The sequence below is a fragment of the Ictalurus furcatus genome, chromosome 2, assembly GCF_023375685.1.
Source record: "Ictalurus furcatus strain D&B chromosome 2, Billie_1.0, whole genome shotgun sequence".
In the NCBI taxonomy this organism is placed as follows: domain Eukaryota; kingdom Metazoa; phylum Chordata; class Actinopteri; order Siluriformes; family Ictaluridae; genus Ictalurus; species Ictalurus furcatus.
Genome location: NC_071256.1, coordinates 5808966 through 5835044, shown reverse-complemented (window position 1 = coordinate 5835044; position 26079 = coordinate 5808966). Strand labels below are relative to the sequence as shown.

At 41.9% G+C, this 26079-nt stretch overlaps 1 protein-coding gene across 2 annotated transcripts; it reads left to right on the top strand.

The window, feature by feature from the left end:
• Positions 1-14028: 14028 nt before the first annotated feature.
• On the top strand, positions 14029-25919 carry LOC128620343 (uncharacterized). Of its 2 annotated transcripts, XM_053645265.1 has the most exons (4): positions 14029-15321; positions 20032-20151; positions 25319-25438; positions 25556-25919. In XM_053645265.1, exons 1-4 carry the CDS (start codon positions 15003-15005, stop codon positions 25573-25575), a joined length of 579 nt encoding a protein of 192 aa, XP_053501240.1. In that variant the 5' UTR covers positions 14029-15002; the 3' UTR covers positions 25576-25919. The 2 variants fall into 2 exon arrangements, with proteins under 2 accessions (XP_053501240.1, XP_053501232.1); XM_053645257.1 differs by having other exon boundaries at positions 25319-25919.
• The last annotated feature ends 160 nt before the right edge of the window (positions 25920-26079 follow it).

Genomic DNA, 26079 nt, shown 5'->3' with positions numbered 1-26079 from the left:
ACTAATTAGATTAGATTAACGAATGAATTAGATTGCTAAATCCTAAAACATGCCGGTAGGTGCCTAAGATAACCTGCTTATGATTGTGTGTGTGTGTGTGTGGTTTCCCTGCAATCGACTAGCATACAATCCAGGGTGTATTTCCGCCTCACACCCAGTGTTTCCAGGATATTTTCCAGATAGCCCAATGTGCCTTAACCACTGAGCTACGACTACCACTATGCATTTCCTGTTCATGTCTGAATGATGAACTCGTCTGAATCGACTCAGTGCATGATTTTTTAAAATTGTTTTATATATAAAAATTATATTTTTAGAACTTGGAGATATGTGATATCTGACGTGTGTGTGTGTGTGTGTGTGTGTGTGTGTGTGTGTGGCAAATTTATTTATTTTTGTTATTTTCTTGGAATTTCTAAGGTTAAATTTTTCTGTACTTTGGATTTACTCCCTGCTAAAAGTCATTGTGTTGTGAGTGATAAAGCGTTCTTGTTCAGAGAGACTTTGCTTGTGTTCTTGTGGTTTTGAGGCGTGTATGAAGTGATGCGATAGTTATAGTTGTCACAGCTCCATCAGATCAGAACTCGAATTCCCAAGATGCAACACTCACTTCTCATGCACGCATACGCTCACCATCCCCGGAGTTCTGATCAGACACACCTGGTACCAGTCACACACACACACACACACACACTCTCACCGCTAATACTTAGGGATGTCACTCACCCAGAATCTATGCGAAGTATACGCTCAGTCAACTCGTTTCTCTGCGTTACCAAGCCGTTCTAGTTAGTTTGTCTTCTTGTGATCCTCGACCCTTGTTTCCGGTTTCGACTACGCTCTCTGCCTGACCCCGTTTGTGTTGTTCGTCCGATCGCTTGACCTTTGCCTGTCTTATGACTACGTTTCTTGCACTTCCCAATACGACGCTCTACACCTGCCGCCCGCTCCTGCTTCCATGCCGATTCGAGGTTCGTGACAGATAACAGGGACAACGGGGAGATCCCCGTTGGCCGCAAGCCATCGAGGGACATGGCTGGATGATTAATGACCATGATCACCGTCTCGCAAGCCTGACTGAGCAGGTAGCTCGGCAAACCAAACTACACTGCTTTCTACGGCACCGACCACACGCTTACCTCCCACTCCAGCGCCGGAGAAGTACGACGGAGATCCGGCACGCTGCCGAGGTTTTTTACTCCACTGCTCCCTGTTTTTTTCCACGTAACCAGACATGACGGAGAATCAGAAAATAATCCACTTCATGGAACTCTTAACCGGGAGAGCTCTCCTCTGGGCCACCGCAGAATGGGAACAGGAAGGGAACATCATCAGCACGTATGATCAGCTGACCTCACATTTCCGCACTGTATTCGATCATTCTCCAGACAACCAGGAGACTGGGGAGGAATTATTATCCTTCACGCAGGGATCATGTTGTGTGGCGGATTACGCTCTTGAATTTCATACTGTGGCTGCTAGGAGTGGATGGAATCAACCCGCTCTAAAGACTATGTTTCGCTGAGGATTAAATGCCGACATCGTAACGGAGCTGGCGTGTCACGATGATCAGCTGACTCTCGACTCACTCATCAACGTAGCTATATGCCTGGATCGTCTACTACGGAGCCGCTGCGACTTACGCAGCGAGGCGGAAGTACCAGCATCTGAGAGCCGTAGTGAACCCATGCAGCTGGGACAGACTCGGGTGAGCATGCAGGAGAGAGACCGACGGCGCCGTGAACATTGTTGTTTCTACTGCGGCGAGAAGGGCCACTTCGTGTAACAATGCCCTCTCAAACAGTGCTCTACCCGAGGGGAAACCAAAACTGTCTAACAACCTCAGTCAGGGGTGAGTTGGGAACCCACTGCCCAGTACTCAGTTCAGTCTGCATTCATATTACCAGTTATATTAGAATACTCTGGCATTTCCTGTACTTTAGAGGTGCTGATAGACTCTGAAGCGGCGGGGAACTTCATTGACCAAGAGAATACAGTGAGAGAAAAAAGTATTTGATCCCCTGCTGATTTTGTACGTTTACCCACTGACAAAGAAATGATCAGTCTATAATTTTAATGGTAGATTTATTTGAACAGTGAGAGACAGAATAACAACAAGAAAATCCAGAAAAACGCATGTCAAAAATTTTATAAATTGATTTGCATTTTAATGAGGGAAATAAGTATTTGACCCCTCTGCAAAACATGACTTAGTACTTGGTGGCAAAACTCTTGTTGGCAATCACAGAGGTCAGACGTTTCTTGTAGTTGGCCACCAGGTTTGCACACATCTCAGGAGGGATTTTGTCCCACTCCTCTTTGCAGATCTTCTCCAAGTCATTAAGGTTTCGAGGCTGACGTTTGGCAACTCGAACCTTCAGCTCCCTCCACAGATTTTCTATGGGATTAAGGTCTGGAGACTGGCTAGGCCACTCCAGGACCTTAATGTACTTCTTCTTGAGCCACACCTTTGTTGCCTTGGCCATGTGTTTTGGGTCATCGTCATGCTGGAATACCCATCCACGACCCATTTTCAATGCCCTGGCTGAGGGAAGGAGGTTCTCACCCAAGATTTGACGGTACATGGCCCTGTCCATCGTCCCTTTGATGCGGTGAAGTTGTCCTGTCCCCTTAGCAGAAAAACACCCCCAAAGCATAATGTTTCCACCTCCATGTTTGACGGTGGGGATGGTGTTCTTGGGGTCATAGGCAGCTCCAAACACGGCGAGTTGAGTTGATGTCAAAGAGCTCCATTTTGGTCTCATCTGACCACAACACTTTCACCCAGTTGTCCTCTGAATCATTCAGATGTTCATTGGCAAACTTCAGACGGGCATGTATATGTGCTTTCTTGAGCAGCGGACCTTGCGGGCGCTGCAGGATTTCAGTCCTTCACAGCGTAGTGTGTTACCAATTGTTTTCTTGGTGACTATGGTCCCAGCTGTATTGAGATCATTGACAAGATCCTCCCGTGCAGTTCTGGGCTGATTCCTCACTGTTCTCATGATCGTTGCAACTCAAAGAGGTGAGATCTTGCATGGAGCCCCAGGCCGAGGGAGATTGACAGTTCTTTTGTGTTTCTTCCATTTGCGAATAATCGCACCAACTGTTGTCACCTTCTCACCAAGTTGCTTGGCAATGGTCCAAGCCCATTCCAGACTTGTGTAGGTCTACAATCTTGTCCCTGACATCCTTGGAGAGCTCTTTGGTCTTGGCCATGGTGGAGAGTTTGGAATCTGACTGATTGATTGCTTCTGTGGACAGGTGTCTTTTATACAGGTAACAAGCTGAGATTAGGAGAACTCCCTTTAAGAGTGTGCTCCTAATCTCAGCTCATTACCTGTATAAAAGACACCTGGGAGCCAGAAATCTTTCTGATTGAGAGGGGGTCAAATACTTATTTCCCTCATAAAAATGCAAATCAATTTATAACATTTTTGACATGCGTTTTTCTGGATTTTCTTGTTGTTATTCTGTCTCTCACTGTTCAAATAAATCTACCATTAAAATTATAGACTGATCATTTCTTTGTCAGTGGGCAAACGTACAAAATCAGCAGGGGATCAAATACTTTTTTCCCTCACTGTATACTCCAATATAACATCCCTGTTCGTCCTCCCAGCACCCCCCGCCGTGTCCAAGCCATTGATGGAGCCCCCATTGGAGATGGTTTAATCACCCACTGCACCGAACCTATTAACCTCCGCACCCGCGCTCTTCATCAGGAGAAAATTACGTTCCATGTCATTGTGACGGCCCAGCATCCAGTGATTCTCGGTCTTCCTTGGCTCGAACATCACAACCCACAAATTTCATGGAATCAAAGGGAGATCACTCGCTGGTCAGCTCACTGCATCAATCACTGTCTCCGAGTCCCTGTGATCTCCTTAGCATCCACATCCGTTGAGAGCCCTGACAAGGTGGACAACGTTCTGATCCCCAGTGTTTACCACGATCTCATTGAAGTATTCAGTAAGAAGAAGGCTAGTGGACTACCTCCTCATCGAGATTACGACTGCGCAATCGATTTGCTTCCAGGCACTACACCACCACGAGGGAGAGTCTATCCGTTAACAGTAACTGAACAAAAGGCCATGGAGGAGTACATTCAGGAAGCATTGCACCAAGGTTTCATACGACCATCTACTTCCCCAGCATCAGCGGGGGGTTTTTTTGTAGAGAAGAAGGGAGGAGGTTTACAACCCTGCATCGACTACCGAGGACTAAACTGGTGTTGCGTCAAGTACCGTTACCCACTACTGCTAGTACCAGCCGCTCTGGAACAATTACGCACTGCCACCATGTTCACGAAACTGGACTTACGCAGTGCATACAACTTGGTCCGGATTCGAGAAGGAGATGAATGGAAGACTGGGTTCAGCACAACTTCAGGTCATTATGAGTATCAGGTCATGCCGTATGGACTTTCTAACGCTCCCTCAGTCTTCCAATGTCTAATTAATGACGCACTCCTTTCCAGTGCGTACTAGGGTACCAACCTCCACTGTTCCCATGGAACGCGACTCCTACTGCAGCTCCTGCCGTTGACCAATGGTTTAAATGTAGCGAGCGTGTCTGGGCTGACACCCACCAACGCCTGAAGGAGACCACAGACACCTACAAGCACAAAGCAGATCGCCACCGCAACGAACACCCTAATTACCAACCAGGCGATAGGGTGTGGTTGTCCACCAAGGACTTAAGACAAGCTCATAGCTGTAAAAAAAACAAACGCCAAGATACACTGGACCATTCAAGATCCTCAAGCGAATCAATGAAGTCACTTACCGTCTGGAACTGCCATGACACAGCCGCATCTCTCCCTCTTTCCACGTATCACGTCTCAAACCTGTTATCAACGGTCCATTAGCCACATAAGTACCAGCTGAAACTCCTCCACCCCCTCTGGAAATTGATGGACAACCAGCTTATCGTGTCAAGAACATCCTCAAATCTAGACACAGGAGAGGCAAGCTGGAGTATTTGGTCAAGTGGGAGGGTTATGGACCTGAGGAACAGTGCTGGGTTCCCAAGCAGGACATACTGGATCCACAGCTTACCAAAGACTTTCACGCAACTTATCCTGATCTCCCTGGTCCATGACCCCGGGGGAGGCCAAGAAAGAACTCGGCTCCGTGCCGATTCGAGGTTCATGACAATAGTACATTATGGATGTGAAGTTATCTGCTGTACTGAACTGCACGCTGGTAAAGCCATCCTGTTGTGTACAGTTTATAAAATTAACACAGTATTTTTAAAAAAATGTATTCAAAATCGCATCATAAAAAACTTAATAAATGAATAAACAATCAGTCAATCACAGTTTATTTCCTAATTTAGCTGTAAACCTACACACTTTGTTTTTTCTATACATAAGCGGGCATGTTTGGATCTATGGGCAGCACAGTGGTACAGCAGGTAGCATTACTCCCTCACAGCTCCAGGGTCCCCAGTTCAATCCTGAGCTCAGTTTACTGTCTGTGTGGAGTTTCACATGTTCTCCCCATGTCCATGTTTTCTCTGGGGTCTCCGGTTTCCTTCCAACTCCCAAAAACTTACCAGTGTATTGACTATGCTAAATTGCACCTAAGTGTGAATGAGTGTGTATTCCAGGGTGTATTCCCTCCTTGACCCCAGTGTTCCCAGGATAGGCTCCAGATACACCGTGACCCTGAGCAGGATAAAGTAATCACTGAAGCTGAATGAATGAATGAAAGAACGAACAAACGAATGAAGATGGATCTAGTCTGCATTTTTGGATGTGAGGTTAACTGCTGTACTGAGCTGCATGTTGGTAGAGAAGAGTTCTGAAAAACTGATCTCAGTGTTGATAAATACATGTAACCAATTAAAAAAATAAAATGGAAAAAAAAAACTGTAAGGGATGTATGGCAGTGTGCGTGTTAAATGTGGAGTATCACTCAGTATTCTCTGTGGCACATGGCACAATGTCGGTTAACTGATGCTGTGAGAAAGAGGAAGAAGCCATTCTCCCATCAGCCCCCATGCTGCCCTGGCCACAATCATGTGGTTACTCTGACATGCTGAGTGTCTCACACTGGCTCTAACATGAGAGCACTAGATATGTATGCAGCTGTGGTTTTATGAACACCAGGTAACTGCCAGATGTGGTGAGAATCACCGGATATCTTCCTGTGTGTGTGTGTGTGTGTGCGTGCATATGTTTGTGTGTGCGTGCATATGTTTGTGTGTGCGTCTGCGTGTGTGTGTGTGTCTGAATGAATGTGTGCATATGTTTGTGTGTGTGCATGTGTGTGTGCGTGTGTGTGTGTGTGTGTGTGTGTGTATGTATGGTGAGAGCATTCAGCGCAGTCACAAGTGGTGTGTGACATAGTATTTACAATAAATATCACTGTCATATGGACATTATTCCATAAACCTATTTGCATTTACTCTGGATATCCAGGTTTCACTGAACCCCAGTTATATACTTAACTACTATTTCAACCTCCCTAACTTGCAGGAGTGGCGAGAATCAACTGGATAACGTTTGCCATGATGGCACGAGGAGCACACACAAGAAGAGCTTATTACCAGAGTATGTAGTTCTTCCACTATTTTCTCTGAAGTGAACACTATCAAAAAGGTAGTTTTCAGAGACACCCATTTCAGTCTGTTATCTTCCTCATAAGGTGGAGCCTTAAAGAACTCTAGCACAAGGAGGAGGGGGATTACTCTTATGGCTGTTATCAGTCCTAACATCCTCCATACTAGTTGGTACTGTACATAGTGATCTGGCTGAATCTGACTGGCAAGTTTAATAATGTCTCATGTTGTAGTGACAAGGTGGCATTCTCAGTAAATCTAGTCTAGGCCTGCTTCTTGGTGGACGTATATAGGAGCCAGCAACAACATTTAACTAACGTGTTGTTTCTGTTTCTCAACATTATACTGTTTATAACTATAAACTGACAAAGTAAGACATGTAATTCTTTAATAGATAAAAACGGTAATTTTTGCAAAGAAAATAAAACATTACGACATGTACTGCAGGAAAACGTCAGGGTTACGCATATAACCCTGTTCCCTGAGAAGGGAACGAGACGTTGCATTTAGCATAACAGTATGGGAGTGCTCTTGCGTGCCCTTGCGTCAGGTGACGTGGCAATTAAGCATGTCGCATGGTATATATATGGCACCTGTGAACCACGCCGCCAGCCTCTATTATCTAAAGCGAAGACGCAATTCACAGGCCTGCCCCGGTATGACAAAGCTATGCAATGTCTCGTTCCCTTCTCAGGGAACAGGGTTAACCCCACCGTTCCCTTTCAAAGGGAACTTCGACGTTGCATTTAGCATAACAGTATGGGAATGGGAATACCCACTCCGTCATACCGAGGGTACGGCCTGTTCAAAAGGACCCAAGCCCGAAGACACTCGAGCCCGGGGTGGAATGAATTTCCAGGCTAATAATAACAAATGAATGTGTGTGGTGTAGATCATCCCGCAGCAGCACACACATCCTGTAAGGATACCCCTTTGGACAAAGCCTTCGAGGAGGTGACCCTCCTAGTGGAATGAGCTCTTATGCCCAGAGGCATGGCGCGACCGCGCGCCTTGTAAGCCATAGAGATTACGTCCACTATCCAATTAGAGATGCACTGCTTCTGTGATGACACTATGATGGCACAGCATCACCTTCACTGTCGCTTCCACAGCAGACCAGCAGCTGCTCCAACTTACGCCACTGGCCGGACCGGTGGACATAAGTACAGAGAGCCCTTACTGGACACAGCAGGTGCATCCTCTCTTGTTCCGGTGTGAGGAACGGAGGAGGGCAGAAGGCCTACAACACCACAGGGTGGGCAGCCGATGTAGGCACTTTAGGAATATAATCCGGCCTAGGATACAGGAAGGCCTTGGCTAGTCCAGGGGCAAATTCAAGGCAGAAGGGGGCAACAGAGAGAGCTTGTAGATCTCCCACTCGCTTGAGAGATGTCAGGGGCAGTAGAAGAGCTACCTTTAGAGTCAGAAGCTTCTCAGAGGCTGACTCTAAGGGCTCAAATGGGGCCCCTGACAGACCTTCCAAGACCACAGAAAGGTCCCAGGAAGGTATTCGTGGCCTGCAGATGGGCCTCAGCCGTGTGACACCACGCATGAACCTCGAAGTTAGAGGATGTTGCCCCACAGAGGCTCCATCAACAGGGGTGTGGCTGACCAAAATAGTGGCCACGTAAACCCTGATTGTAGAAGGAGTCAACCCAGCTGAGAAACATTCTTGTAAGAACTCCAGGAATGTAGCTATTGCTCAGTTCACTGGGTCTAGCTGACGTTCCTCACAGCACAAGACAAAAAGCCGCCACTTGAACGCATACAATTTCCTTGTGGATGGTGCTCTAGCATTTAACATGGTCTCTACAACCTCAGTTGTGAGACCAGAATCTATGAGCTGGTGCCCCTCAGGGGCCAGGCCCACAGTTTCCATAGTTCTGGCCGTGGTAAATCAGCCCTCCGGCTTGAGACAGTAGATCCCTGCGGATGGGAATCTCCCAAGGAGTACCGTTGAGCAGGGAAATTATCTCTGAGAACCATATTCGAGCTGGCCAATAAGGTGCTACAAGCAGCAGACGTAGACGGTCTTGGCGAACTCTCGCTAGAACTTGTGGGAGCAGAGTGATCAGGAGGAAAGCATATAGATGTGACCTCGGCCACGTGTGCACCATGGTGTCCAGCCCCAATGGTGCAGGAGGAGTGAGGGCGAACCACAGTGGGCAGTGTGTTGTCTCCTCGGAGGCGAACACATCCACTTCCGCTTGTCCGAACCTCCGCCATATGGACTTCACCACTTGTGGATGGAGCCTCCAACCCCCGGGCCTCTGCCCCTGCCTCGACAGGATGTCTGCCCCTACATTCCGGCTGCCCGGAATGTACATTGCACTCACTGACAAGAACTTTCCCTCTGCCCAGAGAAGGATTAGTTGCACCTGCCTGAACAGGGGGCGTGAACGTAACCCTCCCTGGTGGGAATAGGAATAGGCTAGGAATACAGCTCGCATCTCTAGGCGATTTATATGCCAATCCAGATGATTCTGTAAAGACCATGAACTGGACAGCCATTTAAGACTGCACCCCAGCCCATGAGGGACACGTCTGTCATTACCGTCTTGCGAGATGCCACTAGAGTGTGAACCGAGGCTAGGAACTGCGGGCACCTCCAAATACTCAGAGCACGTAGGCATCTCCGCGTGACACTGATTACTCTCAGAGGTTTCATCCTTGGATGAAACCCCCGACTTTTCAGCCACCACTGAAACGGTCTTATGTGCAATAGGCCCAACGGTATGACGTTGGCTGCAGCTGCCATAAGGCCCAACAGCCTCTCGTAAAGCCTGGAGGGGATGCCCAGACCTAGCTTTATCTTGCTCAAAGTTGATAGGATTGATTGTACGCGTGTTGGGGATAGAAATGCCCTCATCGTAGTAGAATCCCATATCCCATAATCCTCTGCACTGGAGAAAGCATACTTTTCTTGAGGTTCAACCTGAGCCCCAAGCTCCTCATGTGGGCGAGAACAACATCTCGATGTTGAACCGCCTGTTCCCTGGATCGTGCTAAAATTAACCAGTCGTCCATGTAGTTTAGTACACGGATGCCCTGGAGTTGCAAGGGAGCCAGAGCAGCATCCATGCACTTTGTGAAGGAGCGAGGGGATAAAGCTAGCCCGAAGGGAAGAACCCAAAATTGGTATGTGTTTTCTCCAAACGCAAACCTCAGGAACTTTCTGTGACTGGGTGATATTCCTATGTGGAAATATGCATCTTTCAGATCTATCATCACAAATCAGTCCTCGGACTGAATCTGTGGCACGATAAGTTTGAGCGTCAGCATCTTGAACCTGTATGTCCGAAGAGTACGGTTCAGATGACGCAGATCTAAAATTGGCCACATACTCCCATCTTTTTTGCGGACCAAAAAATAATGGCTGTAAAAACCTCCCTCCCTTAGGGAACGGGGTACATACTCTATGGCCCCTTTGTCCAAAAGGGAACTTACTTCCTGCGCTAACATTGGGCTCTGCTCTGTGCTGACAACTGTGGTGAGCACACCTCTGAACCGGGGGGGTCGAGCTCTGAACTGGACCCGGTAACCCTTTTCTATGTTAGACAGAACCCATGGGGACACATTTGGCAGTAGTTTCCATGCTGCCAAATGGTCTTTCACCGATGTTAGCTTTTCCACATTTTGTTGGAGGGAAAGCATCAAATTTCCGTTGCCCTGTGATGGTCGCTGACCAGAGAAGACTGAAAACATGGGATGGCCTTGGCCAGGGCAGGCCCTACAGTAGCACTGGGGGTTAACTGCGCTAGCAACCTCATGTCCCCTGATACGTCCCTCCGTGGCCCATCAAGACTGTTCCTTCATTGCCTGCTTTGCTTTTATGATCATTCTTAGATCAGGCCTCTTAACAGGTTGTGGCTGTGGCCGCCCGGTCCCCCTGGCTTTCTGCGGGGGGAGGCAGGCCGCCACACTCGTCTTCTGCGTCTCCCTCGCACCAGCGCTGGCCCGGGCTCCACTCATGGAGGCCCATGAAAACTCAACACGACGGGGAAGGAACTGGCTGAATGCCGCCGTTTGCTGTTTTGCCTCGCGAAACCTGTCGGTGATGCCATTGACCGCGCGCCATACAGGCTGGAAGGTTTAACAGTGGCGTTCAGCAAGGAGACCTTATCTTTGTCCCCCATACCTGACAGGTTGAACCATAGGTGCCTTTCCGCCACAACCAGGCTACCCATTGAACGGCCGATATGGCGGGCCATTTGTTTGGTCGCCCAGATAGATAAATCTGTGGCGCAGCTGTGCTCTGCCACTGCCTCGGGCCCAATTCCTTCACCAGTATCAAGCTCACTCAGCAGGTCTGCTTGGTAGGCCTGCAACACTGCCATTGTATGCAGGGACCCACAAGCAAGACCCGCTGCCACATAGGCTTTGCCCACCAACGCCGCAGTGGCCTTACATGGCTTAGAAGGTAAAGTTGGCCTCCCTAAATTACCTGCCATTAATGGAGAGAGGTGGCTCGCAAGCGCCTCCTCCACCTTTGGCATCGCTAAATAGCCGTGCTGCTCACTCCCCACAATGGCTGAGTAATCAGATGTTGCGGGGTTATAAACACGGCTAGTGTATGGTGTTTTCCAGAAGCGTGATATCTCATCATGCACTTCCGGAAAAAAGGGGAGTTTCCTGCGGTGTGAGGGAGCTTTATTTTTATTTTCACTGGAGACGAAGTGCTCATCCAGCCTGCTACGAGCCACTTCCTCTTCCCCGGGCCAGTCTATATTCAACTTTTGAACCGCCCTAGTGATCACCTCAAGCAGCTCTTTATATACTTGAGAGCTGCTGTCGGTTTTTAGTGCAATGGCACCCTCTACCGACTCCTCGGAGTCAGCAAGGGTGTTTCGGCTTTCCATAGCGGAAGGAGAAGTCGTGACGCGAGCTCTAAAGTCAGGCAGAGAGCTCCTCTTCCAAATCCATACAATAACCCCACGACCGCGAGGCTCTGAAATCCAACTCCCTTCGGACAAGAAGAGAGCAAGCTGAGAGCAGAGCTGCCTAATTGTGAAATGTTCACAATGCTGACAGTCAGAGTCCTCAAGGGCTGCTGTTTAAAAAAGGGGTAGAAAATTTAGAGATATTGAGAAATACAGAGTAGAAATTAAGCTTCTTTATTTATTTATTTACTTATTTACTTATTTATTTATTTACACAAACCACAGACATGCAGTCTCGCTGAAGATAATAAGGCTGCCGGTGTGGTTCACAGGTGCCATATATATACCATGCGACCCGCTTAATTGCCACGTCACCTGATCATGGCAGGCCTATAAGTAGAGGCATGATTTTACACAAGCTTCAAATACCGGGCACGCGCGCAAGGGCGGTCCCCATACCGTTATGCTAAATGCAACGTCAAAGTTCCCCTTTGAAAGGGAACGGCATCATGCTAATCTGTTGTTCATCATTTTCCTATAAAAGCCCATCTCATCTTGTATTATAGACAAAAATGAAATAAATCTGTAAAGCAGGCTAGTGTGGAGATCCGGTTTTCTACACAGTGCTTCTGAAATCCTACAATGTTTCTGGAGTGAATCAAACCAATCAATACTTAAATAGTTCATAATGCACTTAACAGATAAAAAATCTGAACCCAGTGTGTTAAATAGAAACCATAATAATGAAGCACAATATATAAGAGTTTGATGTTTTGCACAATTTACATAGATAATGTGACACAAAGAAGAGTCTAAAAATAGAAAAGATCACTTTATGTTTGTCACCACAGACAATTCCCTACCAGACCAGCAGAGGGCATCTCTCTCATAATATGAATTTCTTCCTTGGTTGTTCCACTGATTTCCTGTACACACCTGTCTTGTGTTTCCCCTGACTGGTTCCCATTTATGAGTTCTGTGTTTTCACTCGTTGTTGCTTAGCATTTGTTTTCATGAGTAGTTATTATGTAGTCTGTCAGAATTAGAAAGTAATGCAGTGTAAACATTGTCTAGTAGATTGTCCTATTTATTTCAACTGAATGTTATTTGTAGAGGACTTTTAACAGTAGACAAAGCAGCTTTAAGGAAAACAATTGTATTGTGTATATGAGACAATAAATGAAATCTGGATGTAGATTTAGATCTCTAATGAGCAATTATCCATAGATCAGCTGTAGAAGCAGCTTTTTGGCACAAGATGTCGTTACGTAGTCGCTTAGCTATAGCTCTATAATCAAAGCCCTAGCATAAATACACAATTAAATTTTAATTATGCATTTTTAAACCACTTTTTTTTTTTTTTTTTTTTTTACATTTTAAGCTCTTTAACCCTCCTACCCCTTATTTCCCACAGTATTATGTCCCACAACCCTATATTCCCCATAGAAACAGCATGCCAACCTTGAGTTCCCGGGCCAAAATTGACACCAAATCAGCATTTTAATTTGAACATTTTTAGGCCTTGAAACAACTTATAATAATGTATTTGTGTAATATTACTTTGAAAATTGAAGCAGTTCAGTGTTTTTACTCCACTTAGAGCACAATTCTTAACTAGAGAAATTACGAAAAATGCTCCCTAAAATCCTTATACTCATTTAGAAGTACCATACGAGCATCAGCGTGGTCAATGCCTTTGAATAAATGCATTTTAGTGCCAAATCAAATGAATCATGAGAGTTTGCGTCACTATCAGTTTCGGTTTCAACATCGCCTGAACTTTGACTGCTGTCACTATCTAGAATCCTTGCTTTCACCTGTGTAACTGTGTATGTTTTCTTTTTTTTCACTGATTTAGATGTACCTGTGTTCACTGTAGGTGTAACTTTAGCTGGAACACAATTAGCTTTTCGCTTTGGCATTTTTAGTTAACTTCTACTATTACACCATCAGTTTATCTACAACATTCACTCTTGGATTATCTTCATCGTAATGACGTAATCACGTCGTGACGTCATGACGTGATCAATCTTCCGGGTCAAAAAAAAAAAAATTTAATTAGTAAGGAATCATAGCAGAGTAATGCCGGTATGCCAGTCTTACGGGGATAACGTTTACACTGTAAAGCCGCTATATCGGCCTTATGGGTACTTGGCATAGACGACCAAGCTGGTATATCGTCCTTACGGGAATAGGTCAAAGATGGGCAAGCCGGTTTTTCGGCCTTACGGGGTTAGTGGGTTAAACTCTAATAAACTATGCTATTGATAACAATTATACTCTCATGATTAATCTTACTTTTCATAAGGAGTCATGATCATCACACGACCATATTCTTGTCATATCACAGCAAACCAGCGACTCCATTTCCCAGAATGCACCACGAACTACAAACATGGCCGACAAAGACTGCAACTCCCAAACTCACACACAACACGTTCACCATCCTGAATTCCAATTAGAGACATATTCTGCCAATAGCACCTTCACCCACACCACTCCTTTATAGAGACTGTTCACACACTGTCTTTGAGAAGTATACACTCAGTTGATTAGCTCTCTTGTCTAAACCAAGCTTTGATATCGTGTTTATTTTTCTGGTTTTGACTTTGTTCTCATTTTTGACATCGTCTCTCTGTCTAACTTTGTTTTGACTGTTTGTCTGATCACCTGACCTCTGCCTGTATAAGTTTATGTATTTTGCACTTGTTGTTTTTGGTATTAAATTACATAACCTGCATTTGCTTCTGTCTTCGACTCCATTTCATGATTATTGTAAATGCTCCTCAGCTCACACATGGTAAATTTATCTTTATTACTTGCTGTAAGTCTAGGGAAACCCACTTGCTGGTAAACACTAGAATTCATGTGTGTAGAAATGAGTGAAGTTAATGCTGCAGATCATGCACATTTTTTTTTTTTTTTTCAATGATGACACTATACATAAAAGATAAAATGACCACATGAGAAAATATATGAATAAATATTAATACTGTATATTGCAATATATATTAGGTCATGGAAAGAGTGATTAAAAGATTTTCAGAAATGAGACAGCGGTTGTTGTGGTTTCCTGATAATCACACTATATAACAGAGAGACACTCAGGCAGTGTGACAGAGAGTGTGTGTATTTCACTTTGAGAGACTGGTGTGTGTGTGTGTGCAGAAGAATCAGTAATGATGAAGTGCTTGTATCTTTTGTCTGTTGTGTTTCACGTCACTGCAGGTGAGTGAAGTTATTTTCTATTTTCTATTACAGAAAGGAGAGAGAATATTATCCAGTTCTTAGATCAGCTGCTTTGTGTTTAGTTCATGTGGTTTCTGTCCAGACTGGGTTTACAGTCATGCCTTGTGTTATAATCTCCTTATTTAGACCTGTTCAGCTTTGATCATGTGGATTTTTTCTTCCTGATTAACTTCAGTCTAAAATGTACTGATGAAGAGAGGTGGGCGAATGAATAAGGAGGAATCTTCAGTGAGATTATTTTACATCCCTATAATAATTTTGAAATGTTGTACTTCATATTGCATTCAGTAGAAAGTGAGTTTTTGTATGTTTGTTTCTGTAGGCTGTGCTCTCTATGGTGATAAACATGTAGATATCACAGGATACAAAGGTGGTTCAGTGCTGTTACCCTGCTCCTGCTCTAACCTGCACACCAAACCTCAGAAATTCACCTGGGGGTCCTACAGAACAGGACGTCCGACAGAAGTGTTAAATGATGAACACTACCGTGGCAGACTTCAGCTGTTTAATCACAATTCTCCAGGTAATCTGTCTCTGCTCATATCTGACCTGAGAGAAGAGGATGCGGTAGACTACAGGTGCAGGATTGAGAAGGAATACAGAGAGATCAAGCTTCATGTTAAAGGTAAAGCATTTAAATACACAATAAAAGTTGAAATTCAGTGAAAACAGACTTGATCAGTCTTCAAATTAATTATAGTTACATATGTAACAAAATGTCTTCTCCATGTACCATAACTGAGGGTTTTACACTACGAGTCATTTTGTGACACATTAAAATCAAGCTATAATTGGCAGTAAATATTGATTATGGATATCAGACTGGCCTGAAACTTTGGACTGGTATCAGATTGGATTTGACATATTTCTCAGTCTAATCTATGATTTATTTTGGTAACACTGTAGCGTTTATAGAGCTACATGACACCTGTATAATTCCTTCATTACAACTGACATAAGTCTACATAAACATTTATAAAAAGCTTCAAAAGGTGTCAGTAGCCACGTTTCCATCCATGTTTTTTTTTTTTTGCGATGAAAGCTTTAGCGCATTAAAATGTTTACTGATATAGCTGATGGAAATGCAAATTATTGATAGAATTTCACAAGCTTCTACATAATCGTTGTTCGTTTAACTTTAGCACATAAACTCTATATCGACATTTTAAATGGTGCGACAAAATAGTTTGGAAACAGTTTTTGTCGAGAAAAATGACATTCACGCAAAACAAAAGTGTCACATGACAGAATTTATCCATCAGTCGAGGAAAGAATAAGTGATGTGTGTGACATCCAGTGCACTGCAAACCTGTGACACAAGATGCGGCAAGGAATTACTGTATGCAATTTCATTGGCCTCCGCTACATTCAGCAGCCTGATATAACGCCGCATTCATTTTTCTTTAATAGCTGTGCATACACCATATACACATCCATGGATGGTCGTTTTATTGACCCTGAAAGTTTCCCCCAATACACTGTACTCGGCACAGGATGCCAGCTTGAACAGGGCGAGAGTAATCTGCTTTCTGGTCGGTACCTCTGGTACAATGGCAACCTGCGATGGTTGCAGCTCACTAACACTACCTCCACCATGGGCAGGGCCGGAGTGGGACACATTTTCAGCTCGGGAGTTTAATTCCGAAAACCAGCCCATTTTATTATGGTGGAAGAACTTGGATAAATGAAGTGACAGTTCAGTTCTTACTATCCCGTTATATTTATTACTGACATGTTTCAACAAGAATATAAGTTATCTTAAAATAAATTACAAATAACAGCCTACTGAGTATAGTTTTCTTCTACAAAAAGTCCAACAGTAACATTATGAAAAACAATGTTTGTTTGCATTCAAACTAATATGAAGTATTTCACTAAGAAATATACTTTTTGGCAGCTACCTCACGCCACGACATGTGACGACGGTTTGTTTATATCTCCACAGTAAGAACATGACTATGTGCACGTGTGTGTATGACAGAGAGAGAGAGAGAGAGAGAGAGAGAGAGAGAGAGAGAGAGAGAGAGAGAGAGAGAGCGAGCATGTGTGTTGAGGTGTTGAGGCAGGTGACGTGAGAAAACAGCACTTTTTAATGCATACATAACTGATGCGCTGCTTTAAATACAAATGTAGTGTAATTTGTTACTTTAGTTATTAGTCACGCAATAATGTAACACATGCTTATTTTATGAGCTCAATTCATGAGCGTCCCACCGCGAATTCTGACGATTCTCCTGATGAGCCACTCCGGCTATGCCCATGGGCTTCAGCATACTTGGAGCTCTATCAGACGATCAGCTGCTCCATTCTGACCTCGTCCTCTGATATTTCATACAAGTGCAATTATTTGTGAAATTAAAATGAATGTAAGCTCGCCAATTTCATTTAATTCTCTCAATATTCTCTCCATATTACAAAGATTTGAGGACATGTGGGATGCAAAAGTTACACAATTTGCGATATACCGTCAAATCCTTCACTATGTAACATAAAGCAAGTTTTCATGTCACCATTTAGTCCAATTTCCACGTTTGAGACACATTACAGAAATGTCACCTTTGTCCATTTCTTCACAATTTTACCCTCATGCATAAAACTATTAGCCACCTCATTACCGTTATGTGACACAGACAGACCAGAAGGAGACTGAGCTACAAACTGAGTTGTTCTAATGATCTAATGTAAGTCATTACACAACCTTACCTCAACAGAAATCTATATCACTAGACAAGCTCTTCTCTCATCTTGACATTTACATTGAGAAATGCAGTCTTTATATCAGCTGACACTTATTGGAATAAGTCTTTATAAATATTTATGTAGGCTCATGTTACGTGTCATGAAGGGTTTATGTAGGTGTCATTTAGCCTTGTCAACATGTCTCTTAATAATGTTTACCTTTATTTATAAAGAAGAGAAAATGTTTCTGTTAAAAGTAAATGTTTTCATTAATGACTGTGAGCATGCTTTACTCCAGTGTCATGTGCCATATCAGTGATAAAAACAGTCATTATTGGAGAGTCACGTGACCCGTGAGCACGATGGCAGCTTAGTTCAGTGGTTCTGCCGACTCTACTTATATTCAACGACTTATCCATGTTAATTAACTAACTGTTTGTACAGTTGTTTATCAAAGCAGAGTGTAAAATCCTGCAAGACAGATTAGATAACATTCAGAAGGACTTGTCTGGCTGTTCAAATTCTGTAAGAGAATTGCGTGACAGATTTACCAGCCTGAGCAGTCGAGTAAAACAGAACAAATCTTTTTAAAATGTTCCACTAAACTTGTGACCTATGAGGAGAAGTTAACTCATTCAGAAGACCGGAGCCACAGGGATAATGTTCACATAACATTTGTTTATATTATTTTACAGTTATAACATAATGCAACAGAAACTGTTCATATTTTCACATAGCTGGAATGTGAAAAGATAAAATGATCCCAGCGAGCTGCCTGTCTTGATTATTTGCATAGACAGCACGTTGACATGGCACTTAATCAAGAGTCACACTTGAGGAAATCAGGTGTCCAGAGCTTCTCTAATAAATTTTATGATGTTGCTGCATCAACGTCATTAGACAGTAAATCTCGGGGTTCACTTGTCGTGTTGAAACAAAGGCTTTCTTTTAACATCTTGGAACAGTATAGCTGTGAGGATAGTAGAGTGTCATTCATAAAAGCATACAGTCATGTGAAAAAATAATTACACCACATGGAAATTGTTGTCTTTTTTATTTTTTAATTTTTTTACATATTTGGACAAGCAAACATTTGACCCTCTTTGAAACAATGCCTATTAATAAAGGTGATACACTATCAAATGACACATAAAATTGACATTTTGTAGTAATTTTCACAGTTTAAATGAACAAATAACAGATCAGTCCCATGGAAAAAGTAAGTACACCCCTGCATTTATCACACCTTAAAATCCATAAAATTAGAATCAGGTGTAGATTGGGTGAAGGTGATTCGGACCTGCTTAGGGAGTGCACGTGGAACCTGTCTTATTTATACCACTCTCATATCTAGTGTCTGGTGTTCCCTTTGTTTTTGAGGTTTGTGGTGTCATCATACCAAGAGCTAAAGAGTTCTGTAAGGCCTTCAGATAAAAGGTTGTGGAGGCCTATGAGTCTGGCAAGGGATTTTAAAAAAAAAATCTTCAAATAATTTGAAATACATCGTTCCACTGTAAGGAAAATAATCTACAAATGGCGCAGATTTCGAACAACTGCCCATTTGTCCAGGACTGGCTGTCCCAGCAAATTCAGCCCAAGAGCAGACCATCTGATGCAAAAAGAAGTCTCAAAGAACCCAAAATTTAATCACAGAGTCTGCTACTAAGTGTCACAACTGTTGTTGTGAAAGTACATGCTTCTACAATCTGAAAGAGATTCCACAAAGTTGACCTGCATGGGAGGCGTGCCAGGAAAAAGCCTTTGCAAGACTACAGTTTGCCATGGAGCATCTAGGCACAGACCAGGCCTTTTGGAATAATGTGCTCTGGACAGACGAATCAAAGACAGAGTTGGTTGGCCACAGTAACAGCTACCAAAGACAGATTTTCAGGAGAAGCACCTCATACAAACAGGGACTGGACAGCTTCTATTCATTGATTAAACTATGAATTCTGCATCATATCAAAGAGTACTTGAAGATAATGTGAGGCCATCTGTCTGAAAGTTGAAGTTGAACCGAAAGTGGACCTTTCAACAGGATAATGATCCTAAGCACACAAGAAATTCCACCAACGAATGGCTCAAAAAGAAGAAATGGAGGGTTATGGAATGACCTAGTCGTTCTGGATTTGAATCTCATTGAAATGTTGTGGGGGATTTGATATGAGTACTGCATGCATGAGAACCCTCAAACATCTTGCAACTGAAAGAATAATGCATGGAAGAGTAGTCACAAATTTCAGCAAGCTGAGGTCAGAGACTGGGGGAAAATTATGAGAAATGCCTACAAGAAGTTATTTCTTCTAAAGGGGGCAATGCTAGCTTCTGAGGCCAAGTGTGTACTTACTTTTTCCACAGAATATCAGATATTTTGATATTTCTGAATAAATGAAAACGCTGATGTTCCTTGTGGTTTTGGGGCTTCCATGGTGTGTACTTATTTTCTCACATGACTCTCTCTCTATATATGGAATATATATGGTGGGATGGAACTTACAAATGGTAAGACTGTTCGTGCTCACACTTTTTATTTTATCTTATTATTTTTATTTTATACCAATGAATCTTTGTACATTAACATTGATTGCAGTCTTGAATAACCATTTGATATAAAAAAAAAGTAACTCATTTTAACAAGTTTTGTCATTCTTTTCAGTAGGAATAAGAGAAACTTCAACACACTCGAGGAAAAAACACACAACACCTCCATCAGAACCGCCTCAGAGTAAAACAACAAACTCTCCACCTGCATCATTCTCAACAACACTGGAACAAGGTAAACAGCAAACACACAGCAACCTCCCCCTAGGTGCCAAAACTTTTCATCAGTGAGGAAAAAAAAACATGTATTATTTCCTTTATTTACTGAATTACATCTCTGAAACACTCTGTCTTATTGAATGTATCTATAATAACTCATATAAAGTGTAATAGAAAAGTTATTTTCCTGTAACTTGTGCGTCACTTCTTCATTCTGTTCTTAGCTGTAAATAGATGCGTGTGACTTTCACACATTTTTATGCTGTCCCTCTGTCAGTGAACATCTTCACTTCCTGCATTACGCCTTATTTGTAGTTTTCTTTTTTCCCCATAACGCCATAAAAGGCAAAACTCACAGTGAGCTCAATCGTCCAATAATGCAGCTCAACCACTGCCGCTACCACAGACACACAATTTAAACATAATAATCTTAATAAAAATGGTACATAAAATATCAGTAACCTATCGTCAGATATATGATATGAAGGCAGTCAATCAAGGTTCATGTTATTGAGTCTCCTTATACAGTATGTAAATGTACACACACTCACTGTCACGGTTTCCCCTTTAAGCAGCGCGCGGGAGAGCATGTGAGCGCGCATGGACAAGCAAGGTGCGCGAGCACCTGCTTTTCCCTTGTTGACAATCATCACATTTCGACACGTGCATTTGTTATGTTTGTGTTATGTCTCCTCCATGTTCTGTCATTGGCTATTGTTTCACGTGGGTCTGAATTACCCTCAGCCGTCAGCCATTAGGACGCTGATTAAGTTTGTGTACATATACCGCGCGCCTCCCAGCACACGGCGCGGAATATTAGAATAGATTTGATAAGATATATTAGAGTCGATTAGTTTAGAGGCCGTTCCATAGTTAACCATAGTCATAGCCCGTTTCATGTTTAGATTCATCTGTTTAGTTCACGCTGGTTTCTCCGCTCTCAGTTCATAGTCATAGCTCATGATTCATGTTTTGTATCTCGACCCTGTTTTCCGTACCACGACATAGTTTCCTGCCTTGCCCAGTTTATGTCTGTTTGCCGATCGCCTGACCTCTTGCATGTTTGTGGATCACGTTTTGGATCATGTTTTGGATTTACCTGCCTGTGTCTCTCAATAAAACTGTTTACCTGCGATTGCATCCGTCCTTATCTCCGTTGCGTCACAAAACGTGACACCCACAAGCTCTCGTAGGATACGAACGTTAAATGCATTTTCCAGAATACCAGACTTATTGTGTAAATGCTCCTACGAAGGATTTAGGGATAAATTCATTGCTGTTCAGTTTGATAAATAAGGAGCAGTGACTTGAGCAAAGCAAATCCAATGACTGTTAAAGACCGAAACAATATCAACAACAGTTCCTTTAAAATTAAAACGACGAAGACCGATATTGTAAAAAGACTAAAATTAGTCTGGCAGTGACACTAGTAAATCTCTAGTAGTGATATGGTGTTAGGCATGGGCGTAGAATCCACAGGGGATGCAGGGGACGTGTCCCACGCACTTCTAATAAAATGTAAATTCATCCCCTGCACTTTTCACTGGCCATGGCCAATTTGCGCATCTTTTCTATATGTGTACGTGTCAAAGTCTTTACGTGACCTGATGTTGCCATGACAATTGGTCACTCACGTCACGCCCATGCTCACACCCATGACACATGGCTTTAATCCAGTGCCAGTGAATCCAGTGAATATAATAAAGTAGTGTGTGAATATAAGTATATCTTATATACTGTGTGCTATGTATATGTAATACAACATACACTAAACACAATTTGCAATATTTAAATAATACAGTGCAATATACAATATAACATACAAGTACAGAATCATAAATTGCATATTAAGCCAATTAAGAACAAGAAGAGATAAAACTCATCAATTAGACAAAAAAGTTCAGAAAAAAAATACCCTTGACATTCTGTCCTCCAGCACATCTGTAATGATGGCTACGCTCCTGTGTGTAACTACAGCTTATTTTTCATGTTTACATCATGTTTTCAAAAACTCAAAAAAGTCCATTTTCAACCAAATCAAACAATAAACAAAGTGTTACTTTAAAAATAATAATAATAATAATGAGAAAAACTATAATTAATTATATTGTTAAATCCTAAAAACACTCCAGTAGGTGGACTGCCTAAGATAACCTACCCCCAGTTATGATTGTGTGTGTGTGTGTGTGTGTGTGTGTGTGTGTCAAATTTACATATCTTTGTTATTTTATTGGAATTTCTATGGTTAAATTTTTCTGTACTTTGGATTTACTCCCTGCTAAAAGTCATTGCGTTGTGAGTGATAAAGCGTTCTTGTTCAGAGAGACTTTGCTTGTGTTCTGGTAGAATGAGGTTTTGAGGCGTGTATGAAGTGTATAATTTAGTACATTAGAGAACTCTCACAATCTCTGTCTTAATGAATTATCTTCAAGAACTCATATAAAGTGTAATAGAAAAGTTATTTCCCAGTAACTTGTAATGTACGTCATTTCTTCATTCTCTTTTGGACTGTAAATAGATGCGTGTGAATTTCACACCTTCTTCTGCTGTCCCTCTGTCAGTGACCATCTTCACTTCCTGCATTACGCCATAGTTATAGTTTATTACATTTAGTTCAATTCAATTATTAATGCTCTTCACACAGTTAACACATCATCAGTCAATGTGGACTGAACTGTGTATCACTTTTCGGTGCTTTGACACAAAAAGTATTGAATAACTTCAGCTTTCAAAATTCATGAATTCTTTTCTCGGCCAAACTCCAACAAAGCTATGTGTATCTACAGCTGATTTTTCCACGTGTTTACATATTGACCAGTACAAGTGCAAAACCAAGCAAAGTGGTACTTTTTTATAATAATAAAATGTTTTTTTAAACAAAAAAATAAATAATCCCAGCTGATTTCTAATTTAACCTCACGCAGCTGTTGTGTTTTTGATTCATTACCATCTATACAAAAGGGGAACTCTGTGGATCTATGAGCAGTGTGGTGATGCAGTGGGTAGCGTTGTCTCCTCACAGCTCCAGGGTCCCCGCTTCAGTCCTGAGCTCGGGCTTCTGTCTGTGTGGAGTTTCTGTGCTTGTTCTCCCCATGTCCATGTGGGTTCCCACCGGGTTCTCCGGTTTCCTTCCACCTTCTAAAATACACCAGTAGGTGGACTGACCAAGATAAATTGCCCCTAGTTATGATTGTGTGTGTGTGTGTGGTTCCTGCATTGACCGCTGCACAATCCAGGTTGTATTTCCAGTATACTACACAAATATGTCGTTGAGAGAGAGAGAGCCTAGAGTTCTGGTAGAATGAGTTGGGTTTAATGCGTGTATGAAGTGTTACGGTAGTTATAGTACATTATGGATGTGAGGTTATCTGCTGTACTGAGCTGCACGCTGGTAAAGCCAACTGTGTGAAGAACTTTGATAAAGTGAACATAGTATTGAGAAATGTGTGTAAGTAATTGTAAAAAATCGAAACAGATCAGTTTAAAGAAATCTGTACATTGTGTAGTGTTACTCTCTCCAAGTGGTCTTTATTTTCAGATGTAGTTGTAACATGGTGTCTAATCACAGCTGTTTAACTACAAGTAGATCAATGGGATTTAAAAGACAAAATACACACATGATCACAAGATAGTGTAACACACACAGTAGTTAGGGACTGGAGTGAGAAACAAGAGATTAGGGGTTTGAGTCCAGCTGATGATGATCCACTACTGTGCCTGTGTGTTTAAATAAAACTCTTCATGAAAAACTGGACAATTCCTTGAACCTCATGACTTGTTTTTTTTCTCTCACCATCAGCTGTGAGCTTTATATTGACAGAGGTGAACCTTTCCTAATCAAACCAACACTAAAATATGGTACAATCCTAACTAAACTAAATATAAACAAACAAAAATAATCATCTGCTTGCTGCATGTACCAATTCTCAAATTACTCCAAACTGTATTTTACATATGAACTAATTATATGGAAATTAAATCATTTATTTTACATATATATTAATATCCATTCATTCTTATTGAAACTAAGTAGTCAGTAGTAAAACAGACATTTCATGATTTTACAATTAAATGTACTGAAGCATAAAATTCATTTTGAAATGTTGTACTCATATTGTATTCAGTAGATTGTGAGTTTTTGTATGTTAGTTTCTGTAGGCTGTGCTCTCTCTGTTGATGATCCAAGAGAAATCACAGTCTTCAAATGAATTATAGTTACATATGTAACAAAATGTCTTCTACATTTACCATAACTGAGGGTTTTACACTACGAGTCATTTTGTGACACATTAAAATCAAGTTATAAATGACAGTAAATACTGATTATGGTTATCAGACTGGCCTGAAACTTTGGACTGGTATCAGATTGGATTTGAAATATTTCTCAGTCTAATCTATGATTTATTTTGGTAACACTGTAGTGTTTATAGAGCTACATGCCACCTGTATAATTCCTTCATTACAACTGACACAAGTCTACATAAACATTTATAACGGCTTCAGTAGGTGTCAGTGGCACTTTGTTTTATCAGTGTTAATGTTAAGGTAAATAAATGTAACTTTTTGGTATGTATATCTGATACATCACAATTAATGTTAATATGACATGAAACATTAAAACCAAACTCACTCTAATTGACAGTCAGAGAAAATCTACATAACACACTTTACATAATGATATAAAGAAAGTCAACCTGGAAAGCATCGTAACACCATTTAATGTCTACAGAAATCTGTCACTAGGCTAGGTGTTATATCAACTTAACATGAACATTGATAAACACAGTCTGTACATCAGCTGACGCTTTAGGAAGTCTTTTAAATACATGTCTTCATAAATATTTATTTAGGTTCATTTCAGTTGTTATGAAGGGTTTATGTAGGTGTCATGTAGCCCTATGAAGATATCTCTTAAGTAATGTCTTACCTTTATTTATAAGATAAGGTACATGCCATAAACATGTATGTTAATAAGTATGTTTTTATGCAAGGTGAAGTCTGTTAACTGGAAGTATTATTTTCCATTGTAAGAACATCATTAGCTGAAATAAAATAATTAAAACAGATATTAAAGGTACATGTTTTCATTAATGACTGTGAGCATGCTTTACTCCAGTGTCACGTGCCACATTACTAACAGTGATAAAAACAGTCATTAGTTTAAAAAAGTTTTGTGTTTTCAGTAGGAAGAAGAGAAACTTCAACACACTCGAAGAAACCAGACACAACAACTCCATCAGAACCGCCTCAAAGTAAAACAACAAACTCTCCACCTGCATCATCCCCAACAACACTGGAACAAGGTAAACAACAAACACACAGCAGCCTCCCTCTAGGTACCAAAACTTTTCATCAGCAATGAAAAAACACATCTGTATTATTACATTTATTAACATTTTTGGATGTATTTTATTACACAGTTTTTTGCGTGAAGATGTGAAGGTACTACACACACACACACACACACACACACACACACACACACACACACATACACACACACACACACAACACATTTTGCGATAGATTAAATTAAACCTGTAGAAGCAGCAGCACTTCTGTAAGTATCTCTGGATAAGGAAAATGAACTCCAACTGTATTCTTAATTTAATCTCCATTTCATTCTACATGGCTTCTACAATAACAGTTATAGCAGATTTGTTTCTACCTTTAGAGATTTAGTTGTATTTGTGATACTCTGCAGGTAACACACATGTAACACACATGCTCTCATTGAACAGTGAGTTATAGGAAAATATCTTCTGCTGCTTCTATCAGAACAACACATGGTGTAAAGAAAGAAGTCAGATTTGGAGATTTGTGTCGTCAAAAAGCTTTTTTCAGCAGTAAAAGCCATAGAATTTTATATGTGTGATATATGTATAATTTTCATGTTCTGACTTTTCTCAGATTGGGTCTGATGTCACTGTAGGTACTACTGTTA